The sequence below is a fragment of the Phocoena sinus genome, chromosome 9 (genome assembly GCF_008692025.1).
Source record: "Phocoena sinus isolate mPhoSin1 chromosome 9, mPhoSin1.pri, whole genome shotgun sequence".
NCBI classification, from domain to species: domain Eukaryota; kingdom Metazoa; phylum Chordata; class Mammalia; order Artiodactyla; family Phocoenidae; genus Phocoena; species Phocoena sinus.
In genome coordinates, this window is record NC_045771.1 from 6,022,543 (window position 1) to 6,047,671 (window position 25,129).

Here is a 25,129-nt window from a genome sequence, read left to right on the forward strand (position 1 = left end):
GAGACAGCCCTTCCCCAGCAGCTCTTTCCTCCTAGCTGGTTCTGGCAACCAAACGGAACGCAGCCTGGAGCTGTGACTGGTCACGAGCAACGGTGGCACGGCGCCCTGGCTGGGACACACACAGCCGGGGTCCTCTCTGTCTTTTGGCTAAATTCCAGCAAGGCTGGAGAATCAGGCTGAAAACATGTAGTCCAGACCAGCCCCATTCCTGATCTACATCAAGGCTGTCTGCTACCTTTGACTCACCCACATGGGGAACCTACAGGGTGAGATTCTTTTTCGGAGAGAAGCCAGGCAGAGGTCGAGGATCCCAGGAGCGGTTGTCTTGCTGCCAGGAATCCGGGTGGGTCCGCACGTCTAGCTGAGCTGGAGCAGAGGCCCCCTGGCTCTGCCCGCAGTGAGGGGAAGGGGGGGCGGGGAGAACTACCAAGACCAAGGCCTCCATCTGCCCGTTTGTCCTGCATTTACCTCTGAAGCCTCCTAAACTATACCAGGCAGCATTCAGCCGCCCAAGGGGCTTCTTTTCCTTGGGGAACCTGGAGGTGATTATTGCTAGTATTTTCTGAGCCCAGGAGCCCAGTCTCACACACACCCATGGCCCTGTCTCTATTCTGCCCTTATCCTTGTTTAAGCCTCTTGTCAGCCTGGCAAAAGGACCAAGACAGTAAAATCTGGTTTCCTCTCTGAATAGCTTTACTTGGCTGATTTCCCTACGCACAGGCAAGGGCCGTGCAGAGCGCCAGCCCGCCACACCCAATGTACAAGGACCACCAGCAGAGAAGCTCCAGGAACGGGGGAAGCAACGGGCTCCCTAGGGAGTAGGGACCCTAACTTAGCAGTTCTCACCCTTCAAGAACAGGTACAGAGGGGTTTCTCCCAGGTTTTATTTCTAGAATAACTAAGGGATAGTCCGAAGGAAAAGCAGCAGCTCTGGATTCTGCCTCCAGTTTGGCAAGGGGTTGGTGGAAGCCAAGGGGGCTGTTCTGCTGTCGGTGACCCACCCCCTTCCCTCTCCTCAAACGCAAAGCCTAGGGATGAGTTCCCCAGAGAAGCGCTGCCACTCAACCCATCCCGTCCTCAGAACTCTCCCCCCGGGCACGGACCCGCGTGGCTCCCTGAACCCCTGGCTGTGGGGCTGGTTCCCAGACAGACACCTAGGAATGGGGGGGGGGCCTGTGCTCCTGCCCTCTCGGCGGGTGAACCGTGGGCAGCACAGCTGTGCTGTGAGGTCACTGGACAGAATACTGATGAAAATGAGGAGACCCACAGAAAGCCATTCTGAGGGTGGGGGCGGCAGGGCAGGGGGGCAGCAGCAGGAAGCTTCGAGGGGGGAGCACGGAGCTCGACCCTCCTCCCGGTGCTGCTGAGAAACTCAACTACACCCCTGGCAAGAGAGGGCTGAGAGAAACGCACGTAGGAGGCTGGGGGTCACCTAGCCTCCAGCCTGCCTCCTGGACGGGGGTGGGGGGGTGGATGGGGTACCCTAAAGTAAAGTACAGCAAAGATGAGAGGACAGGGACAGAGGAGAGAGAGATGAGAGGGGCATTTTCGGAACGGCAGGGAGATGAGAGGGGAGATGAAGGCCACACACACAGTCTGGTTTATTGGCACATCTCACACACACCAAATATGTACACAAACATAAATATTCCAATGTACACATTTACATGGGACTCGCAGGTCACCCCCCAGCGTCTGCCCGACCCAGGCTCCGTTTTAGGAGGAGGCTCCCAGGGGGCCGGCACGAGAAGGCAGGAACCTGGAGGAGGGCGAGGTCCTGCCCCCCTCTCCTCACAGCACCGCCAAAGGGTCCTGTCCCTTCTCAGTGGCGCCGGAGGGCAGGGGCCAGACCCCTCCGACCCCTCCGCTGCAGCTCCAAGCCCGGCGTCTCCTCGGACCCTTCTGTGTCTCCCGTTTAGTTCTTCCCTTTGGCTCTTCCCGTCTCCCTCTCCTCCTTCCTCTCCACGTGTCCCTGCTTCTCAGTCTCTGTGTCTTTGTTTCTCCCAGCGCCCGTAGGGAGGTGGGTCCCCATGCCCTGGAGTCCCTGTGGCCCCTCTGCCCTCTTCCTGGGCCTTACAGGAGACTGGGGCTTCGGTGCAGCTCAGCGGAGGTGCTGCTGCCGTTGGCAGGCTCTCTGCTGGGGGTCGGGGCTAAGCTGCAGCCCTCCCCGGGGCAGCCATGCTGGATCAGGATGTCTGCGCACTCCTGGCTGCCGGCCCGGCGAGCATAGGCCAGCGGGGTCAGGCCCCGGGCGTCCCGGCTCCTCACGTCCACCCCGTACTGCAGAAGAAAGCGCGGTTGGCACGGTTGGCGGGACACGGTGGGAAAGGTGTGGGTTCCCAGGGAGAAAAGGGAGAGGCGGCTCTCAGAGGGCTGGGGTGAGGAGGACGTCAGGGAGGTCAGGGGCACCTGTGGGGCGGGAGCCCCGACTCACCCAGATGAGCAGCTGCGTGAAGACGACGTTGGCCATGGCGCTGGAGAGATGCAGGGCCGTCCGCCCGTCCCCGTCCCCGTAGGTCTCATTCACCTCTTCCTTGGACCCGTGGGCCAGGAGCATCACCAGCAGCCGCAGGTCGTCTTCCACCACCGCTCGGAGCAGCTGCTGCCCCAGCGGCACGTCCGAGCTGGGCAGCGGGGCCAGGAAGAGCTTCTGCTCGTACTTGGCCCGGATCCAACGCTCCTTCTCCTCTCTGCGAGCACAGGAGGGGCCGGGCCGGGGGTCAGGGGGGTGAGGGGGCCGCAGAGGCGAGCCTGAGGGACCCGGGGGCGTCAGGGGGCAGCGGGCGGGCGGCACAGAGGGTGTGGAAGAAGTGGAAGAGAACTCCGGGGGAGGCCCCTGGGGGCCGAGAGGGCAGGAAGATTCCCGGCAGGGCTCGGGTGGCAGCTTATCTGGCCCTGCAGGAACAAAGGAGGCGGGGGCCTGCGCTGGGGGCCCATGCATGACCCTATCTACCACCCATTCTCCCCATCTCAGAGCTCAGGCCGTGGCCTTCGAGCCACAGAGCGATAGGGCCCCGCTGGCCCCCGACCTGCTGATAACGCTGAGAAAGGGCCCGTTGTGAGGTGCTGAGTGACAGGAGGGGGAGGGGCACCCCCAGGGGCCCACTGCCAAGCTGAGCAACCGCCGGGCTTTAATTAACCCTTCCAGCCCTGTCACAGCTGCCCGGCCCCACCCCCAGTTCTGCCCACCTGGCAGGAGCGCCCACGTCCCCGCCCTCGCCAGCCAGCGCCAGGGCCCCCGCCCTCACCTGCAGGCGTCGGGCCCTGGCTTCGCGTAGCCATCCAGGGCCCCCTCCCAGACACTGTTGGCCAGGGCATTGCCCATCGCGGTCATGACGGCCAGCAGCTCAGGTGGCCAGTCATCGAGGTCGAGGGAGCGGACCCGGGACAGGTGAGCCCCCAGATGCCGGTGGGTCCCCGAGCACTCGATGCACATCAGGGCACCCAGGTTCAGGCTGGCCCAGTCTGGATCTAGGTGCGGAGAGAAAGCAAGATGAAGCCCACGGGCAGCCAGAGCGAGACCACCAGGAAAGTCCTCCCTGCCGCTGTTCTCAGCCTACGAGAGGCCTCCTGCAGCGCTTCCTCCACCAAGCTGGTCGCGCTTTCTCTAAGCCACCCACAAGCCCGGCCCCGCCGGCCCGGCACTCACTGGGGGCATCGCAGTCAATACAGAAGCTGTTGCCACGAACGGTGCGCACGGCCTGCACAGCCAGAGCTGCGTTCTGGTTCCCCAGTCGAGTCTGCCTCGGGGGGAGAGGCAGGGGTGGCTGGTCAGTCGCGAGGCCAACCTGGGACCCCACCCCACCCGGGCCTCTGGGCCAACCTTGTCCTTGGCGCTGCGGCAGCCCTGCAGGCTGGCGAGGATCTGGGCCTGCACGCTCTGTACCCACAGTTCCCGCTCCTCTGCCGTCGAGGCCTCGAAGTGCCACGTCTGCCCGGTGAGGGACACCACCACAAACTCGAACGACTCCTCGGCCTCTGTGGGCACAGGGACACACGCCGGCGTGAGGGCAGAGGGCCCCTGCCGGCACGCACGTGCAGGGACACGCCACCCCAGCCTCGAGGACCGCTCTCTCCAGGGCACCTTGCGGGGAGTCGGGGGGCAGAGCGCCGTGTGGAGCCCCCAGACCTCCATCCTAGCCACCTGCGGAGCCTGGGAGAAAAAGGTGGGGAAGCGAGGTTCTGGCATCCCTGGCACTGCTGGGAATGGGTCTGGAAAGCAGAGGGTTGCTTCCTGGGGAAAGCAGAGCTGAGTATCTGGAGGATGTGATGGGGCGTTAGGAGACAGTGCTGGGGGGGGGGGGCGGCGAAGGCGGGGGTGGGCACCATCCGTACATGTCAGCTGCAGCCACCTCATTTTGCAGCTCATTAAAGCCAATATTCCTGACGGCGTCAGCGTGGGGCTCCTGGGAGCCGGGCCCCTCCCCCGCTACCCTGGCACAGGCAGGCAGGGAGGGCAAGGGGATGGGGAGAGGAGGAGAGGTTTCCTCCACAGACTAACTCGGATGTGTGAGCAGATAGGAACCTGAGGACATCTGCAGTGACAGACACTTCCCAAGCAGTGCAGTGAAGCTGTTCCCAGCTCTGCTCCCCCAGGCCCCCCAGGAGACAGTCACGTGGATCTCCTTCCCGCCGGTCACCGCCCCGTGGGTGAACGGTTCCTAACAAGCAGTGCGAGTGTGTCCTGCGGCTGGAGAGACAGGTGCCTGTGAGGAGGCCCAAGTGAGACCACACGTCCTGCCAGGGCAGCCTCCCGCACCAGTGGCACTGGCCATGCCCTCCCCGCCCACCCCCACCCCCCGCCAAGGGAAGTCCTCCTGGTGGGCTCCTGCTCTAAGGCGCCCTTAACGGAACTGTCTTCGTAGAGAAACTGGTACCTTTCTTTCCCCAGGCTCCACCATTCCACCTCACCTCGCTTCCAACCATCTCTGAACTACATAACGGTGACAGTCTGTGGGGTTCAGTTCCCTGGTACAGGCGCACCCCGTGCCATGAGCGCTGAGCACCCCTGTGTCACCGGTTGGCTGGGAAAGGTGGCTCCTTCCCTTAGAGATGATCTCCCGCACCGAGCCACGCCCCTAACCCTGACCATCAGAGTATAAACCAGCAACTGTGCATCAGTGTAGGTTACCCTTATTTAGGAGCAAGGACGCTCCAACCACTGAGAAGAGGCACATTCTGAAGACACTCTGGGGAAAACCAGAGAAGCAGCGCTATGATTAATAAGGGATTACGAGAAAGGACCTATGGAAAAATAGCTGAGGAGCTGGAATCCCTCAGCCTAAAGACGACTAAGGAGAGGCTCAGCCGAACACGCACGCGTATGAAGCACCTGTTTCGCGCCCAGCACTGCTTAAACTCAATGGGTGACACAAGACACAGAAAACATGGGTCCTGCCCGCACCCCCTTGGAAGAGCTGCGGGGGGAGTAGCGGCCTGCTGTCTTTTACCTTCTGTAAGAATAAAACAAGGAAGCTCACGTTTTCACAGGAAGGCTTTAAGTTAGGCAGAAGAAAGAGCTCTTCTAAGATACCAGGCTGAGGTGACCCGAAGCGGTGGAGCTGCTTTTACTGGAAATTACTATTAGAGAGTGCTTTTAGCCTAATACAGAAAGGGGGACCCTTCAGGTACTATCCCCAAGTCCCGCTGCCCGCCTCCTGTGCCCCATTTCCCTCGCGGGTCCCCCTAACCTTCAGCAGCACCGCTGGGGCCGTCTGGTCGGGGGGTCCCGGTGCTCTTTTTCCTCCGGTGCTTCTTCCGGTTGGAGTGGGGAGATGGGGGAGGCTCCAGCTTGGGGCTGGAACTGAGCACCTCGGCTGGGCCACTGGCTGGTGAGGGAGAGGTGGAGAAGTGTGGGGAGAGGGGAGGGGCCCGCACAGGCCCTGCCCGGGGTGCTGGGGGCTCCACCCTGAACTGCAGCCGGGGCAGGGGGAAGGGGGGGCACTCCCGCCCTGTCCGCACCCCGGGAGGGGTCTGCCCACAGGCCCCAAGGCGCCCCCGGCCTTGGAGGAAGGGAGGGTGGAGAGGAGCGTGTAGGAACCGCAGGCAGGGCAGAGTGAAGGTGCAGAGGGAACCGGCTTCTGCAGCCTGGAGGGCGGAAGGCGGCCGGGGGCTGGAGACCCAGCAGCTCCGCACCAGATTTATCCTCAATCACACTCCCCGCTCCTCACAATTAATAGCAGAATTAGAAACAATCAGGGAGCTGCCTAATTACTGTCAATTAGAGCGCGCTAATCAAGCTCCCGTCTCCCACACCCCGCCCGACGCTCACCACTAAATGTCAAACTTCATTAGAGGCAGACACGCGCCCTCCCTCCCTGCCTTCCGCCTGCCAGACTCAACAGAGGGGCCCCACCAAGGCCAGCACAGGCCGCAGGACGGTGACCCGGGAAGGGCCCCCGGCTGCCCTCTGGGGCCTCTACATCCACCGGCCAGAGGCCTGGGCCTGGCCGGGCAGGTGACGCAGGCCCGGGGCCGTGGGCGCCCAGCGGCTTCCTGCTGTCAGAGCTCAGGCCGGGCCGGCGCTTCTGCTGGCATGCGGGCCTGGGCAGGGTCTCTGGGAGGCGAGTCGGGGAGGAGAGCTAGCGCGCTGCAGCCGGGCAGGAGGGACGCGGGAGCAGCAGCGTGCCTGGCGCCCAGGGAGTCTCCTCCCTCTCACACCCTCACTCAGGAGAGGAGGGCCGGGCTGCGCCCATTTCCCTCTAGCCTTCAGGACTGCTGAGGGATGTGGGGCTACGGGTGAGTGAGGAGAGCGCGCGGAGGTGCTCGCTGCAGAGGCGGGGGAAGAAGTAAGGGGAAGACGAGGCACAGACGCTGATGAAGGGAAGAAGACCACAAGGCCAGGGAGAGCAGGCGGAGGTGGGAAGGGAGAGTTCTCGACCACCCAGACTGGGTGGGGCCTCAGCCTGTGGGGGCAGCGCGGGGGAGAAAGCACCTCTCCTATGGGGGCAGCGCGGGGGAGAAAGCACCTCTCCTATGGGGGCAGCGCGGGGGAGAAAGCACCTCTCCGGACAGCTCCCTGATCCTGTCTGCGGGGACCCCGCTCCACGTGGGCTAGCTGCCGCCTTCGGAACTGTTTCAAGCCCCCAGCCTCCGACCTCCCCACTCAGCCGCTCCCCCGCACCCCCCCCCCAGCGGAGAGGCTGATGAGCTGGCGGCACAGGGGGCTGATGGGGATGGACAGCGGTGGGCGGGCAGGGAGCTGCAGAGGGAGGGTCTCTAGCGCCAACCGCTGGCGCGGGCCTGGGGACAGCACAGGGGCAGCCACCCCACTCCACGCCCCAGGTGTGGCACCGGCTCTGCCACAAGCCCTGGAGGGCTCCGCCGCGCCCCCTTGCCCATCTCGGCCTCCCCGGCTGCCCTCCGCTGCGGCTTCACCGGGTCCTGCGTACCTGGGGGCAGGGCAGCGGCCTCACTCCACTGGTCGGCGCTGGAAACAGAGCAGGAGCGCTGATGCAGCCCCTCTGGGCGCGGGCCGGCCCAGGCTGGGCTGCTGGCTGAGTGGGGGGCACCTGGGGGGGTGGGGCGGAAGGGTCAGACTGGGAGGGGAGGCCGGGGGAAGGGCACCCATAGACTCTCCTGAAAGTACAGCTAGGGGCAGAGCTTGAGAAATCCCAGCAGGACACTGACCCAGGATGAGGGGCTCCTGGATTCACCAGGCACCGGGCCAGGATCACTGGAGAACCGGAGGCCTCCCATAGGCCCAGACTTCACACCCCCCCTTGTCTCCATGAACACCAGGGTCCACGCCTCTGTCCCCTCCCTGTGATCAGGAGCCAGAAGCTGGGTGAGTGGGACAGTCCCCCCATCACTGCCGAGCTGCTCCCCTGCTATCCCAGCCCCTGCCCCTCCTGGCCAGGCCCCGAACCCCGTTCCAGGCCACGTATGCCATTTGCCGTGCCTCAGCTTTGCTGCCATTCTGACGAGGAATAAGTGTATCAAATTCAAGTAATTATGTCTAATTAGTATTAGTAATTATCCTCTGGGGCTGGAGAAAATTAATCTTTCGTTTCCCATCGGGGAAGAACAGCAGAGCCAGGGGAATCGAAGGCTCCAGGAGCGCCAAGCCCGGGGCGGTGGGGGCAGCAGTGCGCGCCCTCCCCGGGCCCGAGTCACCCGTGGGGAGATGGTGGCAACGGCCCCCGGGCCCCAGGCCCAGCCGTGGACAGCGACACTGCCCTCTCACTTCAGCCGACCTGAGACAGGGTGGGGCCTGAGGCCAGAAGGCCACGGCCGAGGGAGGTCTGCACTCAGAGCTGGGCAGCTGGCCGGGTGCCCGCGGTTAGTGACAGGCAGAGACTCGCCCTGAAGCTGAACAAGCCGGAGGGAGGGGCGAGCGGCCGACACCAGGCCCCGGACCAGCCCCGCAAGCACAGGGGTCAAGTTTCTGGAATCCGGGGGACAGGAAGATGCGCGCGGAAGCCACTAGAAGGTAAAGGAACAGGCTCGCTCCGGGGACAGCACGAGACTGAATGGTGGGGGCGGGTTTTGTGTTTCTCTTGTATCTGTCATAACACCCCAGGCAGGACCAGACACACAGTTAAGTGCTTGTTAACATACGTGTGGCACCTGTGCCAGCTCCTCCCACCCTGCCTAACAGGTCCCTGCAAAGTTAGCCTTTCTTGGGGTCCCCCCGCACCGACCCCCATCAGGAAACCTTCCAGGGGAGCAGCCTAGGGTCTTAACTTCTCAGATGCTGTGCTTCTCGCCACCCCTCGCCTGCTTCCATCTCCCCCCGCGCCCCGGGTTCCAGATCTTATTCCCCCCTCCCCTCAGCCCCACCCAAAGAGAGCACAGGCCCAAGTTCCTCCTCAAGCCCCCCAACCCAAAACCCCGAGGGAGGGAAAGCGCTTTCCCTTTCCTTTGTTAATTCTCCCCTCATTACGCCTGCAATCCCACAATCAGTATGCACCGTAATTGTCGAATTTGATGCTAATGATTAATGAATTAAACATGGAGCCATCAATTAGTCCTCGGAGAATAATTCTGCATAAAGCAGCGGATAATGTAATTACAGTAACAAAGATAATGAGATGTTAACATCGCCCGGTGAGCGGAGACATGTATGAGTGTGTGCGAGGTCGGCGCGCGGCGGAGGGGACGCGGCTCCGGTGGCGCCTGGCCATGTGTTCCGGGGACGTCGGCGAGCGTTTGCGGGTACTGGCAGTTACGTGGGTGAGTGTGCCGCGCACTCCCTTCTCCATGCACCACTTCCGCTCCCCAGGTGAAGGTCTTCAGGGACCAGGAATGTGACAGGACCGAGTGTCTTAAGGCTTCCCTTCCTCTGAGGGAACAGGTAGCTTTCCCCTTGCTGCCTGCCTGCAAGGAAACGCTCCCCTTCCATGCTCCCTCTGGTGTCATCTGAGAAACCCCAAGCCAGTCCACAGGCAGCTCCGCGAGGTCCCCAGCCCCGCCCCGGCCCTTCCCTTCCCCAGCGGCCCCGCCCCTGCCCCCGCCCCACGCAGAACACCCAGGGCCCGCCTCCCCGCCCCCCAAGTGCAGCCCCACAGGCCGCTCCTGGCGCCCTACCCATCCTTCTTGTCTTTCTGTCCTCAGCTTCCTTCCTTCCTTCCCTCCGTCCGCTAGCTCCCTCTCTGTCTAATTCAAGGGCTTAGGGGACAGAACATCGCTTCCCAAGTCAGGCACGCGCAGGTTCAAACCCAGCTCCACCACTTCCTGTGGGAGTTTACAGACACGTTATTTAACTTCTCGGAACCTTTGTTTCCTCATCCACACAGCATGGGGAGGATAGTCTCGACTTCAGATCTACTGCAGCCAGCACCCCTCCACCAGCGGGGCCAGTGCCCGCCCCCTGCCCCTCGCAGCGCCTCCAGGCTGGGGGGCAGTGGTGGCACACGCAAGAGGCCGGGGTGCCGGCTTCTCGGGGCCCTCACCTCCAACCAGGGGCACACTCAGGAGGCCCCACCTCTTCTGGACACGGGGCAGAGTGCGCTCGGCCTCCAGCTTCTCTCTAAACTCAGTCTTCTCTGAGCAAAGACCACCCCCCCCCCCCCCCGGCCTCTCACTGCAGACCTGAGGACGGTTACCAGGTTTGTCCCAGGCAGCTGTGTCCCCTCCCGCCCGGCAAACTCGACTGAGATGTGGCCCTGGTGCCAGGGGGCCCCGGCGTCCCCAGCATCACCTGCCTGGCTCCAGACGCTGATGCCCCCTGTCGGCACGAGGCTACCTGTCCCCATTCTGATCTGCCAGGCGGTCCACTGGCCGCACCGCTACTAACCGCACGAGGGCAGCGTTGTGGCAACTGCGCTTGGCTGAGCTGACCCCGAAGCAAGACGCCGGGTGGCCGGCGTGTTTGGAGCCCTGAGGCCCTGGCTGGGGAGGGGTGCAGCCCCACACGCCTCCCTTCCGGGCCCCGTCGCGGCGCGCCCCACCCTCCCAGACAAACGGGGCCACGGCAGCCACACGCCCCCTCCCACCTCAGCAGCCCCCTCACCTGTTCCCCCGCCCAGCTGCGCGCTACTCCGCTCCAAGGCCATCCCGTTGGCCCGGGGGCTGGCGCCAGGGGCCGTGGCCGGCGTGGCTCGGGGCAGGCGCTTCCCTGGCACTTTGACCGTGGTCCGCAGCAGGTCAATCTCCTTGCCGTGGATGTTCTGCATGTAGTCCTAGGGCCACGTGGACAAGACAGAGGAAGACTCGTTAGGACAGGTCACTCTTAGGCAGCACCTCACCTCCGACCCTCCCAACTCCTGGGTCTCTCCCCCGTGCTGCTGGTGGGGGTGGGGGGGAGGAGGGGGACAGCCCGAGTTCTGTGGCGCGCACAGCACACCTCCAAGGCTGCCCGCGTGCGGCTCGGTGCGGGGCTCAGCCGGGAGCGGGGCAGGGGCGACAGAGGGTGGAGAGCCAAGATCTGAGGCTCGGGGCTCCTTTAGGGAAGACGGCTCAGGAGGCAACGAAAGGAGGCCAAGTACCGAATGAACCAAGATGGGATTTAGGGAGAGACGGCACGTGGTCGAGGAGAGGAACTGACAGGCTCCGCGGGATGTGGACGACTGGGTTGCCCCGGGCCCCGGGTGGCTGGTCACCAAGGACTTCAGCCCTATTTTCAGAAGCTCCCACCACCACTTGGGACTTTGAGAACTTATAAAGCCTAGAGCAGTCCCCAGTCCTTAGAATGGCACCTGACGATAAACATCTGTTGAACAGTTACAGGGAAGCCTTTGATTCTTTCCGCTGTTCTTAGGGATACTGAGACGAGTCCACGGTTCCACAGGTACCAGTGAGTATCCCAACGGCAGGAACAGTAACAACCACTGACAACATCACATCGCCCACCCAGCCACGTGCCAGGTGTCCACTGGGCCACAGCTGTATATCACATCTACATTCCATACACCGCCTCACGGGATCGTCACGACAGCTAGGAGGACGGTGTTACGATGCCCACTTTGCGGGTGAAGAAACTGAGACTTACAAAGGTTAACCTGCCCCAGGTCACACAATCAGCGGGTGACAGCCAGATTCAAGCCCAGGCTTTCTGGGTTCCCAAGGCTCTGCACGGAAGGCAAACTTCCTCCTCGGCCCAGGAGCCAACCCTGCCTTCAAGTCAGTACCGACAGGGCCCTGGAACTGGATGAGTGGGGAGGGACCCTGAGGGTGGGAGCCACTGGGTGCCGAGCCCCACCATCCACTTTCTCGACCTCGGCCTGGGACCGCCCCACCCCAGGGAGTGGCACCTGGAGGGGCCGGGGGGCGCGGGAGGTGGGTGACGCAGAGCACAGCCCTGCCCGCCCTTTGGCTGGCTGCCTGCCGTAAGGCCCGCCCGGCCTGGGCCCCGCTCTCCCTGCTGCTCTGATCTCTCCTTCCAGGCTGCCGACTCCTGCCTCCCTGCCCCTGGCACCAGCGAGTTCCGGGGCAGTTCCCAGCAAACGTCCTCCGTAAAATGTGGCAAAGGCTCCTTCCGGGGGCAGAAGCTGGGCCAGTGGCAGCAATTTAACTTCGGACGGAATTCCACCAATCAGACTCGGGATGGGCGCCTCTCCTCCCTCAAGAGAGCCTCTGGGATGTTCTGCACCCAGGGCGCTTCCCTGAGCATCTGGCTCGATGGCGTCTTCGTGTCCTTCCAGGCCCCAACCCTCTCACCCTACCCACTTGGAGCATCACTGCTGGTCACCCAGGTGTTCTCCTACCTTCTCAACTTTTAGCTTCAGGGAAAAGGGACAATGTCCTCTGCTCAAAAGAGCCGATGGGGAGTGCTGCCTGTTGGGAAGCAGGGCCCGGGCGGGCTGGCAAGGGGCTCAGGGGCTGCCCTCACCCTGTGAAAGAGCAAGAGGACATCAAGGAGAAAGGGGCCACCTGGCCCTGAGGAGCCAAGAGAACGTGGGAGCTTCCCGTTAGGAAGAGAATTGAGAACAAGGAAACAGAGCACCCAGCACCAGCCCTGCTCCTGCACTTCTGCATCGGGCTGGAACTCACCACGGGGCGGGTCATCAGGGGACCAGCGCGAGGGCCTGTGGCAGGACTACGGCAGGAGGGCCGTGGGGAGGCCGGGGCACCGCCGATACTAGCACGCTGGCCTCACCAGTCAAGCCCGGCTCCTGGAGGCCTGGCCTGGCCTGTACTCACTCTTTACTCTCCAAGCAGCTCTGACACCTTCACAGGCAGATGGCCCTCCAGAAAGACAGCAAGGGCACAGCAAGCCGGAGGGGAGGAGCTCCTTTCCCTGCAGCTTTGCGCTGCATCCGTGCCCTCCTGCCACCACTTAGTCCCGCGTGAGGGACAGTGCCGGGTGCCTGGCCTCAGGCAACCCCCGCTCCGAGGGGGTCTGCTTCGTGTCTCAGAAGCACAGAACAACATCACTGAGAAGTCGGTGAGGGTGGGCTCCACCCACGGGAGGACCCCCTCTCCTCCAACGACCTCTCACCCCCGCTCTGCCGAGCACTGCCAGGGCTCCGTCCCCCTGGTCCCTTCTCCAGCAAACTTGGCCCCACCCGGTGGCCGCTGGCCCTTTGGTCCTGCTCTCGGCCCAGCATCCAGCGTGTGACTCCACCCTCCTGGCCCTCCTCACTCCAGGCCCGACAGCCCGCCGACTCGGCTTCCGCACGCACCCAGGACCCCGCACACAGTCACATCTTAGCTCAGCGGCTCCAGACGACTGTCAACAGCTGGCTGGGCCGAAGGCACAGCTGCAGTCCCTTTCCTGGGGGAGGGGCTTGGGCTGCTCTAGTTCACAAGGAGGTCACAGCAGCTGCAACAGTTTTCAGGCCCCACGACGGCCCTGGGATAACCAGGCTGGGACACGGCGGGAAAAGCTGACTCCAGGCCAAGAAAAAGAGCCACACGGAGGGACTCTGTTCAGGCCCAAGGAGCCAGCAACCAACGTAAGGGGAAAGCACCGGCCCTCAGCATCTCCGACCACCTCGGACGGGCACTGGTTGCTCGGGGGGTGTGGGGAGCAGGCCAGCACCCGGCCAGCTGCAGGCCCAGGCCCAGAGGCGGGGCCCGGCCCCAAGGAGAGTGCGGCAGGAGCTCAAAAGGCAGCAGCAGGGATAGGGCATCCGGGGCAGAGCAGCGGCGTTTCCCTCCGTCAGCAGAACGGGGGCTCGGCAGTGGCGGTGGGAGCGGCTGCTCAGGAGAGCGGTCACCACGGCTGCCTTTATTACCCACCATCAAACAGCAATTTCTTCCCCAGCCTCCTCGCTAATTACCCAGCCAGCGTTCTCATCTCGTTTTATTACTGGAATTAACAACGAGTTCAGAGCGTGGAAAGCTATTAAGATGTGTGATTAAGCCACATTCAATTAGTTTCTACAAACAATTTAATTGATGTTGCAGATAGAATTAACAGAAGGTGATTGTGTGAATGGCTTCGCTGGCTGCAAAACGGGAGAGGCTGTGGCGGGCTCTCTGGGGCTAGGCAGGGGCTGGGCGTGAGGCTCGAGGCCTGCCCGCCAGCCCTTCCTCTGCAGCCCGGCCCATCCCGCCAGCCCCCATCGGGAGGCGGGTCCCCAGCACCACTGCCCTCGGGTCTCATGGGCAAGGCCGGGCTAGGCCAGGAGTTCCCGGACGGGCCTTCCTCTCTGGCTCCCTTGGCGCCTCCAAGGGAAGCGGGCAGTTCCGGGGACGGAGGGTCCCTGCTCACTGCTGGCAGCTGGGAAGCATGCTCAGGCTGGAAAACACGGCAAAGAGGGGACGGAGGTGGGAGAGCTATAGCAACAGGAGGGCGGCGGCCACCAAGGATGGAAACCGAGGCGAGCGGCCTCTTTTGGGAGGGAACTCAGGCCCCCGGGGCCGCGCACGTGCTTTCACTGTCACCACGGTTTCGAATCTGATTCGCGTCTCGTGAACGAGAAGCGTCTACAGGGCAGGGAGGCCGCCATCTGCGCGTGCTGGTTGCTGGGGGCATCCAGCAGGTGGCGAGCTGGGAAAGGACGTGCACTTTGACCACGGAGCCAGAGGGCAGCCAGCGAGGGGCTGACGGATGGGGAGGCCATGCTCTCAACCTCCTCACCGTGTCCTGCGGCCCCGGGGGGTGGGGGGGCAGCAGAGGCGGCAGCCTCTTCGATTCACCTCGCAAGAAAGAAGCAACAGCCTGGAAGCGCCTGCCGCCAGACCCTGTCCCGCGCCCGACACACTAAGCCACACACGGTTCACGGGCAGCACGGCGCTGGACGGGACTCCAAGAGCATCTGCCGCCCAGCCGTGCCGGGCGCGTGGGCTGCCGGCTGCCCCTGCCACACCCACCCAGCCACCTTACTTGCCCCAGTGGTAACTCTCCAGTGACTCGCAGGCAGCCCCGAAGGGAGGCGCTCCTGGCACTACAGAAAACTCTGGGCAACGCTCAAAGTCATGGGCCAAGTCACAGCCCAGCCACTGGCTGGGTGACTGATGATCCGGCAAACCCCACCGAGCCTCTGCTCTCCAGTTTGTTAAGCTGTGTGTAAAAACAGCAATCCCTCAGGCCTTTACCTTCCCTTCCGAAACCAAAACCGAGCACAACACCAGGCACTCTCCTCCCTGTGCCGAGACCCCGCTCCCATCCCTCTCCTCCTTCCTGGGGGGGGGCATGGGACCAGCAGGGGGCACAGGGTGCCCAGCCGGGGGCAGCGTGAAGCAGGAGAAACAGGTAAGGATGCAGCAGAGACGAGGGTGAAGGCCACTGCCACACAGGTGGGGAAACGGAGGCCTCAGACAGGCCAGCTCCCAGCCCAGCAGCCAGGAGGTGCCTGGTCAGGGCCACGTGTGTCCTCCTGGGCTGTGGGCGCTGGAAGCCAGGAGGGCCCAGACCCTCTCTGCTGGGAAAAACTATGGTCCTGCTCTTTCCGGCCGGGGGCGCTGCACCCGCAGACGCTCCCCGCTCCCTAAGACACGGTGCCTCTCATCAGGGCTCTACCAGTAGCCTCGCTGCCTCTTGTCCTGCGTGGACTCAGCAGCGGGACCAGGTCCTGGGCGAGGAGGAGGCCAGAACGGGGGAGAGGACGGTACCCAGGAGCCTTTGTGCTGAGTTCCCAAGGGCCCCTGGCCGTGGCCCCTCGTCTATAACCCCCCTCAGCCCCAGTATCATGGCACCAGCTCCCGCCCTGTGGAGTAAGAGGCCCCGAGCTGAGGGGAAGGGCCAGGTCCAGAGACACCCAGAGGGCCAGGCTGGGCTCTGGCCTCACTGGAAGGCCCAAACCAGGCCTGTGAGCTTTCTCAGCCGTCCTGGGTTGTGCTCTCAGGATGGAGCTATGGCCGAACCGTGGACCCCAGCACGCCTCAGGTCGGGGACCCCGGACACCTTGTGCAGATTCAAAGGCCGGCGAGGGACCCTCGGAGGCAGGCCTGGGGCCTCCGGGCCGGGGGTGGAGCCAGCCCACGTGCTGCGCTTCAGGGGCTTCACGGGAGAACTCATTAGCCCCACAGCAGGGTGGTGACAGAGATGGATGCTGGGGACAGCTGTGCGCTGGAGCCACGCAGTGAGGGGAGCGGAGGGAGGAAGGGTGGGGGAGCGGCCACGGGGGCCACGCTACCGTCACTGTGCCTCAGCCCCTCCCCGGGCATCGGCCACACCCTTCCAGACCCCTCTGCCCTACCAACAGTACCCCCGACACTCCTCTTCCCAAGGGGGCCTGTGCAGGCCCGCCACCCCAGCAGCCCTGGCTTAACTGCCCTTTCGCTCCACATCATCCCAGGAGCCCAGGCGTAACCCCAATGGTGCAGCTCCCAGAGACACAACTGTTGGCAACACTGACCCCCCCCCAGCTTGAGCAATTCCATGTAAACGGGCCCAATCCAGCTCTTAAAACAACTAGAGTGTAGGATGCAGAACCTGACTCGCACACCAGCCTAGCCCAGAGGTGACCGTCCCCAGGGGTGAGTTTACTCCAAAGAGCTCGGCCGGGACTTCCCTGGTGGTGCAGTGGTTAAGAATCCACCTGCCAGGGCTTCCCTGGTGGCACAGTGGTTGAGAGTTCGCCTGCCGATACAGGGGACACGGGTTTGTGCCCCGGTCCAGGAGGATCCCCCATGCTGTGGGGCGGCTGCGCCCGGGGGCCATGGCCGCTGGGCCTGCACGTCCGGAGCCTGTGCTCCACGGCGGGAGAGGCCACAGCAGTGAGAGGCCCGCGTACCGCCAAAAAAAAAAAAAGAATCGACCTGCCAATGCAGGGGACACGGGTTTGAGCCCTGGTCCAGGAAGATCCCACATGCCACGGAGCAACTAAGCCCGTGTGCCACAACTACTAAGCCTGCGCTCTAGAGCCCACGAGCCACAACTACTGAGGCTGCGTGCCACAACTATGGAAGCCCGCGCACCTAGAGCCCGTGCTCTGCAACCAGAGAAGCCACTGCAGTGAGAAGCCCGCGCAATGCAACCAAGAGTAGCCCCCGCTCGCTGCAACTAGAGAAAGCCCACGCGCCGCAACAAAGATCCAACGCAGCCAAAGATAAATATTAAAAAAAAAAAAAAAAGTGAAAGGGAGTGACAAGGTCATCCCTTTAAAAAAACACAAAGGGCTCAGCCAAGACTCAGAGCTTTCGTGCAGTGTTCAGCCTGGGCCTGGGTCTCAGAGTCTGTGCAACTCCCAAGCCACCAAAGCGAGGCCCTTTCTCGAGGAAAGGTCTTTTTGAGCTAAGGTCGCTTCCCTCTGGACCTGGAGTCAGCCCTTCCACGTCCGCTTCTCATCCTCGGCGCCCAGCCTTCCCCAGGCGCAGCCCCCCGACTCACGTGCAGGCTGGGATGGTAGGTAAGCAGCCCGTTGTCACACAGGGTCACGTACTTCTTCTTCCATTCCTTGTTCAGGGACTTTCCACTGCGCTTGAGCAGGATACCCTGAGGACAGAGGCCGGATCAGAGACAGAAGCCAGGCCCGCACGTCACAGCTACGAGGAAGGTCTCAGTGTCCACGGGTCACAGCATCCCCCGCCCCCCATCCTCCCGGGTCACTGTGCTTATCTGCATGGAGAGGCCACACGGGACTAAAACCGAACCAGGGAGAGCCAGGCGGATGAACCCATCTAAGGAACTCGGCTGCCCCTGACCGTCCTCAGGAAGCAGCCTGGAACCCACCTCTCCAGTTACCATGGACACCGTCCCATGGCAGGGAGGTGTCCTCTCCCCCAGGTTGTGGAACTACGTCAGCAACGGGAGGCGGGGGTTTAGATGGCCTCCCAGCAGTGATGCTCCCACCCACCGTCTCCAGGGATGGGGTGGAACGACAGCACAGAGACCTCAGGAGGGCCCGGGCCTCCTACCCTCTGTGGCAGCCCCAAATAGAGCAGAAAAGCCCCTAACTGTCCCCAGAATGGCCCAGTCTCCCCCAAGGCAGGCAGTGGGAAGACCCAGCCATACAGCCCAGCAACCAAATCTCCCGTGTGAGCTGATAAGACACTGGGTGTGGAGGTTAGATGGGCACCAGGATGAACAAGAGCTCCCCAGGGGCAGGGATTTGGGCATGTCGTTCCTCGACACCCTCAGCACTGCGACACTCCTGGGATGCAGCAGACGCTCGGGGAACAGCTGGTGGACGGGGCGGGGGAAGAGCCAGCCGAGACCGTGCGGTGTCAGAGGTGCTGCGAGACCTCACCGAGGCAGACGAGGCGTCCACCCACACCCCAGACGGCCTCTGCTGCCCTCCCCTGATGACAACCCCCGACGGTCCCTCGCCCACTGGCTTTCGCCTGGAAACAGCAGACAGCAAGGGAGAACGGCCAAGGATGGAGCTCGGGTCGGGATGGGACACGGATGTGCACAGGCGGCAGGTGCCCCAGGACCGTCATCACCCCTGTGGGGCCCCCTCCCCAAACTCGGGAGGGCTGAGAAGAGGCAGTGCTCCCTGGACATTCCTAGGCAGAACTCCTGGGGGGCAGCCCCCCCTCACAGCGGGACTGCCCCGGCTGGGCGAGAGCGGGCAGCACGCCAAGTCCCAGCAGGTCGCAGAGGAGCTGCCAGAGCTCCTGTGCCGACCTCTCCTACAGGAGGGGAGGGCCGTGCCCTCAGACAAGCCGGAAATGGGGGTCAAGAGATTCACTGTGAGAGAGGGTGGGGGGTAAACCCCGGATTCCATGGCCCCCTACCCCACTAAAGCTTCCTACTGGAAGGCTCAGCCCTAGGGGGTGAGGTTAACAAACAGGGGGGCTGGGATTCCCGCCCCATCTTTCCCCACAACAGGGACTGCGGTGGCCATAACATCACAGGTGTTTCACATCCTTGCTCCCCCACTCCCTTCCCCATCCTCATCCTCCTGCCCTCAAAGACAGGTGCAGTTGCGGGAAGTCACGCCACTGGAGCCAGTCCACCTAAGGACACTGCTGCTGCTATCTGGCCCCCTTTTCCTCACAAAGAGCTTCTGTAGACCAAGGGTGTGAACGGGACTTTCACCAGACGACAGGTTGGCTGGAACAGCCCAGGCCACCGCGGCCCCTGCATCGTGGTCCGCGAAGGAGCCTTGGCGACCGGCCTCTGGGCGTAGCAGCCATCCCCTCACAGGCCAGGAACGTGGAAACAGTTCAGCCGCCGCCTCTCCCCTGACTGTGGACCAGGGCCCTGAGGACTGCCGGCCAGACCCTGGAGAAGGCGGCCCAGGCCCACCTCGCTCCCCTGGGAGTGGCCGCCACGGCTGGCTCGCCTGCGCCCCATCTCACTCCCTCCTTTCCCACCTGCTCCCCAAGGGCCTCTGTTCTCAAACCTTTCACACCTGAGCCCGCCCTCCCTCCTCTGTCCCTTCCTCTTCACCAGGTTCCCTCCTGGTCAAGGGAAAGGAAAACCTGACTCCGTGCCCCGTTCTGCCACCAACTAGCTCTTAACATCAAGTAAGTCGTGTCACTGTCTGGGCCTCAGTCTCCTCGGAAGCGCGGACTCACCTACAGGGCCCGCTCCCCGCCCCCCCCAGCAGGAAATCAGGAGCCAGGATGCAGAAGAGGCCGGCGTAAGCGGGAAGCCCTTGTCTACCCAGAACTCTTCCTCCTCCGTCACCCGGGCCCCTCTCGGGAGGAGACCCCGGCGCCGCGGACGGCGGTAATGACGCTCCGACGCTGCTCTGACGCTCGTTGGCAGGGGGCGTGGGAGGAGCGCCGGGAGGGGGGCGGGGGAGGAGCGACCTCGGCCGCTGGGGCTTGACCCGCGCCCACAGGCTCAGCCCGCCTCTCACCGGCCCGGCCCGCTCTGCCCTGCCCTACCGGCGCCTCCGTCCGGGTCACAGCCCGTTCCGAGGGAGGAGAGCGAGCTCCAGGGGTTCCTGCTCCCCTCCCTGGCCGGCCGGCTGCGCACGGCGGAGCAGGAAGCAATCTGGGGCGGAATGGGAGCGGTGCGGAGGCGACAGCCCCCAGAGGACCCGTTCCCGCCGCCGCCTCCCTCCCAGCTCCGCCAGCCGGCTTAATTGCGGAGTCCGGATTGATTGGGAATGCAAATGGCAACTGAAATGCAATCTCCACTCCCAGCAGGAGCAGAGTGGGAGAGAGGAGAGGAACGGAATGGGGAGAAGAACGGGACAGGAGAGCGGGAAAGGAGTTAGCCCGGCCCTGGGGGGGGGGGGGGGAGGGGAGGAGGGAGGGGGGCGCGCAAGTAATGGCCACTGGCCCAGAGAGGGGAGAGTGGTGGAAGGACGCGCGGTCCCAACGGCAGGCACGCCCCCAGCCCCCGTGAGGTCGGCGCGGCTAGGCACCTGCCTCCAGCGGGCAGCTTCCTGGCTGTGTGCCGCCTCCTCCGGAGTGTCCCTGAGGTTCGGGGCCTGTGACACTCCAGTACCCTAGCTGACCCCTTTGGCCGGGCTTCACCCCCCACCTCACAGCCCCGCCTTCCCGTCCACGTTGGGGACTCAGGGAGCAGATAAATCAGACCGACCCCAGACAGGAAAGGGGGCGTCTGGGGCTAACTTATTTCAGAGCACGGGCCGGGGCAGGGGGGTGGGGATAAGCGTTGTCTGTTAAATGTTTACATGCGCATGTGTGTGTACTCAGAGCACACGCCCCAAAGCCGGGAGTGACAGTCCCCTGCCTGGCCCCGCGAGGGCCCTGTGGGAGGCCTCGGTCAGCACGGCCCCAGAGACACTCAATCACACCATCAACAGGTTTATGGACCAGTTCTGTGCCCAAACACACACAGGGACGGGGTGGAGAGTGCCCACCGCCATTCTCCCAGGCCCTCCACGCGCCCCCCGGGCAGGCTGACCCACCTAGAGCAGTGCCTGCTGGGCGTCACTGTGGTGACACTTCAGGGGAGGGCTGAAGCACAGATGCTCCTCACTGTGTCCTCTGGGCCCCGAAACCCTTCCTGAAACCCAGTGGACCTTCGCTGTGCGGTCAGAAACCCCCGTCCCTAACACCAGGATTCTGGTCACACTACCTACAGGCTCCAGGAGCCCCAGCCTGGAGAGCCAAACCTGACCACAGGGCCCTGGCCAGGCTGACCTCAGGGGCTCCAGCCACACCAGTCTCCTCTGTGGTCAAAAACTGACATCACAGCCCCTGGAGACACAGCATCTCTAACCACTGGCTCCCAAGAAGATCTGGGCCAAGCGCAGCATCCTGTGGGTACAGCGGACTGGCCAGCAGGCCGGCTTAGCAGTTCTAGAGCCCTGCCTGCCCAGCACACCATCAGCTCTGCACAAAGACCCCTCCACCACTCAACGTCTTTTTCCAGCAGAGAGACCCACGACAGGAGGTCTGGGAGGATCCAACACCGGGTGGCCCAGCCCTGCCAGGCAGTGACTCAGGAAGGAGGTGAGGGAGAGGCCCTACCAGGACGTGGCCCCTCCACTAAGTTTCGTCTTTACCAACAAACAGAGGCTCACACGGTAAGGCTGGGCCAGTGAACCCAGGGTAGGAAGAGCCCTCGGTAAGACCTTCAACGCGTACTCCTCGGGGTACTCTTTTGAGAATTCTCTTTTCTGGGAGGAGGGGAGGGAGGCCAGAGAGACCATACCCTCCTCCGGGGCCGCCCACCTCCAGAACCACCACCAGCGAAGTGCAGCTGAGGATGGCAGGCGGCTCTCTGCTGCCCCCCTGTGGTGGTGAGGAGGAACTGGCAGCGTGAGGGTTCCGGCCACCCTTTCCCCGCTGTGCTGTGAGTTCTTCTCTGCAGGAGAACTCTCCTTGTTAAGGATTCAGGCCTGGCAGGGGCAGGGCGCTGGCCTCTCTCACCATCTTCCAGAGGCCCCGAAAAGAACCATCATCTAACATTTCCTGGGCTTCATCTCAGCTCCTCTCCAGCCCCAGGGGAAGGGAGTGCTGACCTGTTTAATGGGGATGGCCCGACCACTCCCGATGCTGTCCACCTTGCACTCGGCGGCTTTTTTCTCCCGGTCCAAGTCGGCACCCTTTCGAGACTGGAAGAGAACAGAAGAGGCGTGTTAAAGGGGCCCAGGGTCTGCGGGGTCAGCAGCCCACCTGGAATCCCCAGCCAGCCCTCCCGTCCTCCCTCCTCCTGGGCGGGCCCTAGCAGTGGGGCGGGGCCGGGGCGGCGGGACCGGGAAGGAACTGAGACCACGAGTATTCCAACGGGTTTATTCTTACACACGGCACCATACAGAGCAGCACAGGTCACTGGGCCGGGCCCGCCCCTTACAAAAGAGCAAGGACACGAGATACCGAGGGCGTGAGGAGCGCGCAGCCCAGGGGGCTGGGGCGTTAAGAGACGGGAAGGGGCGAGGAGAGGTGTACGGTGGGGCTGAGGGACATGGCCGGGAGCACAGGGCATGACCACCAGGGAGAGCAAAGTCCAGAAGTGAGCGGGTAGCGGCCCGTCTGCGGCACAGACACCACATGGCACATTACGCCGAGCACCGCGGCGTAGCCCGAGGGGCACAGTGGATGGAGAGAGAGAGGAGAGAGGCCAGAAGAGGCCCTGCGCCCCTGCCGGGCTCCTGGGGCAGAGCCCGCCCGAATGCGGATCCTAGGAAATGGGAGGCCAAGAGAGGGGAAGGCAAGCGCGGCGTGGCTGCGGCGTCCGGAGCGGAGCAGGAACGGCAGAAGTCCATGCAGGAAGGAGCAGAGGAGGGGAGGGGCGGGGGAGCTCCCCCAGGAGCAGCTGGACCGCCGGCCGGCCGGGCGCTCGGACGCCCCGGCCTCTGGGCCTCGTCGCTGGCCGGCGCCGGGCGTGGGCCGAGCTCCCTTCTTCTCCATGCAGCGAGCCTGGCGCAGCGCGTCCAGCAGGGCTGGTCCCTGGCAGCCCCCAGCCGCGGGCTCCGGCGTTCCTAGCCTTCCCTGGGGGTGGGGGTTAGTTACAAAGGTTCCTGTGGGTCTCTGGAGTGGGGAGCACGGCGGCCGCTTCTCATCTGAGAGCAGTCCCAGGGCCCGGCCCGCCTCCGGCCCCGCACAGGGGAGAATGTCCAGAGGTGCTGTGTGTCACCACCTGGTCTTCTAATTTGGAAGGAGTTGGAAAGGCCTTTTTGTTGATGAAAAGTTGGAAACAGTGGCACATATCTGCAAATATCGAAAGAATAAAGATTTTGGCAAGTTATACTCAAGCCCCGCACAGTCGGTCAGCACTGGTGAGGGCAGAGACCCAGGCGGCTGGGGAGAGGCGGCGGCGGCGGGATGAAGAGGAGGGGGAGGGGGTGCGGGGGGGCGGGCAGGCGGCGGCAGCGGTGGCGCCGGGCAGTCCATGTCAGCGGGGAGTGTTCTCCACTCCGGGCCCTACACCCTCCTGCTCACCCGGGCTGCCAGGAGCCAAGGGCACAAGGAAGAGGCAAAGGACCGCAGCCGCAGCGCGGGGGCAGCACAGCCAAAGGAGCGGGAAGAGGCAGGCCAAGGGCCACCGCCCGCGGCTCCACCGTCCGTCAGCACCCGCCCCGGGCCTCTCCTGGGCGCCACGGCCTCTGCCCCTTCGGCCCAGGGGGGAGGAAGGTGGATGGGCCCGCTGCCACCGGGTCCCCAGACAGAAGAGCCGGTCGTGGGGAGCGGGGCGCAGGCTGTCCCAGCCAGGCTGGTGAGCAGAGAGGCCCCAACCAGCAGAGGATCCCTGGGAGCCCAGAGGGGCCCCCCCCAGGACGGGAAGCCGGGCAAGAGTGGCAACAAAACGAGTAACATGAAGTCATGGGGGAGACGGGGGACGCCAGCGGCCACGTCCAGCGGGAGAGTCACGGGGGCGCCAGCCACAGAACAGGCGTGGCCCTGCTGGGGAGGACGAGGAGGGCAAGGGGGTGGCCCCGGCAGCGATGATGAGAAGGGGAGGTCCCGAGATGCACCTCTAGAGACAGACACGTCTTGAGGCTGCCTCGGGGACAATGGCGCAAGTGAGGTCACCATGGAAACAATGGAAAGAAAAAATAAGGTTGCCACGGTGAAGATGGAGAGAATGAAAGGGCCCGGGGCCGGCTGTGCCCAGGACGCGCGCGCGGCGAGGCGGGCGGGCAGAAACAGCTCCGCAGCGCAGGCAGCTGAGCGCGGGGAGCGCCAAGGCGCTGGCGAGGGGGCCCTGGGCCCCGGCGGGCGGCAGAGGGAAGAGCGCGTGCCCCGGGGTGGTGCAGGACCAGCGGCAGAGGAAGGCGAGAGGTGAAGAATGGTGTGGAGGGAGCAGGTGCTGAGGGCGTGGATAGCAGTCACTGCAAACACAGGTCGCCCACGGGCTCGGCGGCGGCGGCGGCAGCGGCAGGAGGCGTGGGCGCGAGCAGGCAGCCCAAGGCGCTGTGCGTCTCAATGGGCGTGCACGGGAGACGGGGAGCTGCGAGTCCAGGCAGGGTTGGGGCTGGGGGCTGGGGGCTGGGGGCGGCTGTAGCGCACGGTAGCAACTGGCGCAGGGAGGGGGTCGGTCAGCATGGCCGGGGAGGGTGCGAGGCAGGCACAGGGCGGACAGAGGCAGGCAGACTGGGCAGAAGTGCGCCGGGCAGGCAGAGGCGAGGATGAATGGGCGAGGCCTGGGGAGCACTGGCTCTGTCTGGACGGGGTTCCTGAGAGCCTGGCCGGGGCCTGACCTGGTGGGCTGGACTGACAGCCACGCCCTGATGCTCAGAAAGAGGCACGTGGAGTGACGCAGAAGGACAGGGCGATCTCCTGAGAGTCCACACGGGCAGCTCACCCACCTGTGTCTGACCCAAGACTCCCGGAATGGTCCAGCCAAGTCCCAGCTGGACGGTGAGTTTGGGGATGGGCACTGCGTGTCAGATGCAGGCTCAGGACACCTAAGAGCTGACGGGCTGGGCCCCTACGGCGGAAGGCACACGGGACCCTGGGGCTGGGGTCTGCGGGGAGGGGGAAAGGAAGAGCTCGTCGGGGGACCGAGGCAGGGAATCAGGAGATGGAGGCCTGGGGAAAGACAGCTAAGCCTTCGTTAGGCCGATGGCAGCAGCGGGTGGGAAGCGTGGGAGAATGAAAAGAGCGGGCAGGTGGACTCGAGGCCTGGGCCCTGTTCATTCTAGCTCTGCCAGCAAACGCTTCCTGTAGCCTCAGGCAAACAATCTTGGGGCCTCAGTCCACAACTGCGGAATCACGGGTGCCTCAGAGTTAGAGCAGACGCGTCCAGAGATCCCTCAAGCTGGCCAGGAAGCCCTACGAGGTCGGGGAGAGGGAGGGTGTGTGTGTGCAGCCGGGAGGAGGGTCTGTGTGGATGCGCTGAGGGCGGCCCCGTGGGCTCGGAGGAACAGTCTGGAAGAGTCTGGGTGTGGACGGGGGGCACCGGTAAGGAGCCGACGGAAGCGGCGCGAGTCAGTGGGGATGGAGGTCGGCAGCTGGCATCGTCCTGCCTGCTCCCTCCTGGCCG

General features: G+C 64.0%; 1 protein-coding gene across 7 annotated transcripts in view; it reads right to left on the minus strand.

Annotated features, from left to right (window-relative positions):
- Nucleotides 1–1,577: 1,577 nt before the first annotated feature.
- The window catches only part of AGAP3 (ArfGAP with GTPase domain, ankyrin repeat and PH domain 3), a 56,619-nt gene continuing 33,067 nt past the window's right edge, over nucleotides 1,578–25,129 (minus strand). For 4 of the 7 annotated variants that reach the window (XM_032643260.1, XM_032643262.1, XM_032643263.1 and 1 more), the window contains exons 9-18: nucleotides 21,666–21,758; nucleotides 17,162–17,266; nucleotides 10,454–10,622; nucleotides 7,392–7,511; nucleotides 5,691–5,828; nucleotides 3,824–3,978; nucleotides 3,650–3,740; nucleotides 3,249–3,471; nucleotides 2,435–2,690; nucleotides 1,578–2,280 (exon numbers count right to left, since the gene is read on the minus strand). In XM_032643260.1, the coding sequence (XP_032499151.1) occupies nucleotides 2,074–2,280; nucleotides 2,435–2,690; nucleotides 3,249–3,471; nucleotides 3,650–3,740; nucleotides 3,824–3,978; nucleotides 5,691–5,828; nucleotides 7,392–7,511; nucleotides 10,454–10,622; nucleotides 17,162–17,266; nucleotides 21,666–21,758 (1,557 nt within the window). In that variant the 3' untranslated portion in view covers nucleotides 1,578–2,073. Of the gene's footprint in view, nucleotides 2,281–2,434; nucleotides 2,691–3,248; nucleotides 3,472–3,649; nucleotides 3,741–3,823; nucleotides 3,979–5,690; nucleotides 5,829–7,391; nucleotides 7,512–10,453; nucleotides 10,623–17,161; nucleotides 17,267–21,665; nucleotides 21,759–21,919; nucleotides 22,855–25,129 lie in introns of those variants that run through there. The other 3 variants (XM_032643267.1, XM_032643266.1, XM_032643261.1) reach the window with 2 other exon arrangements.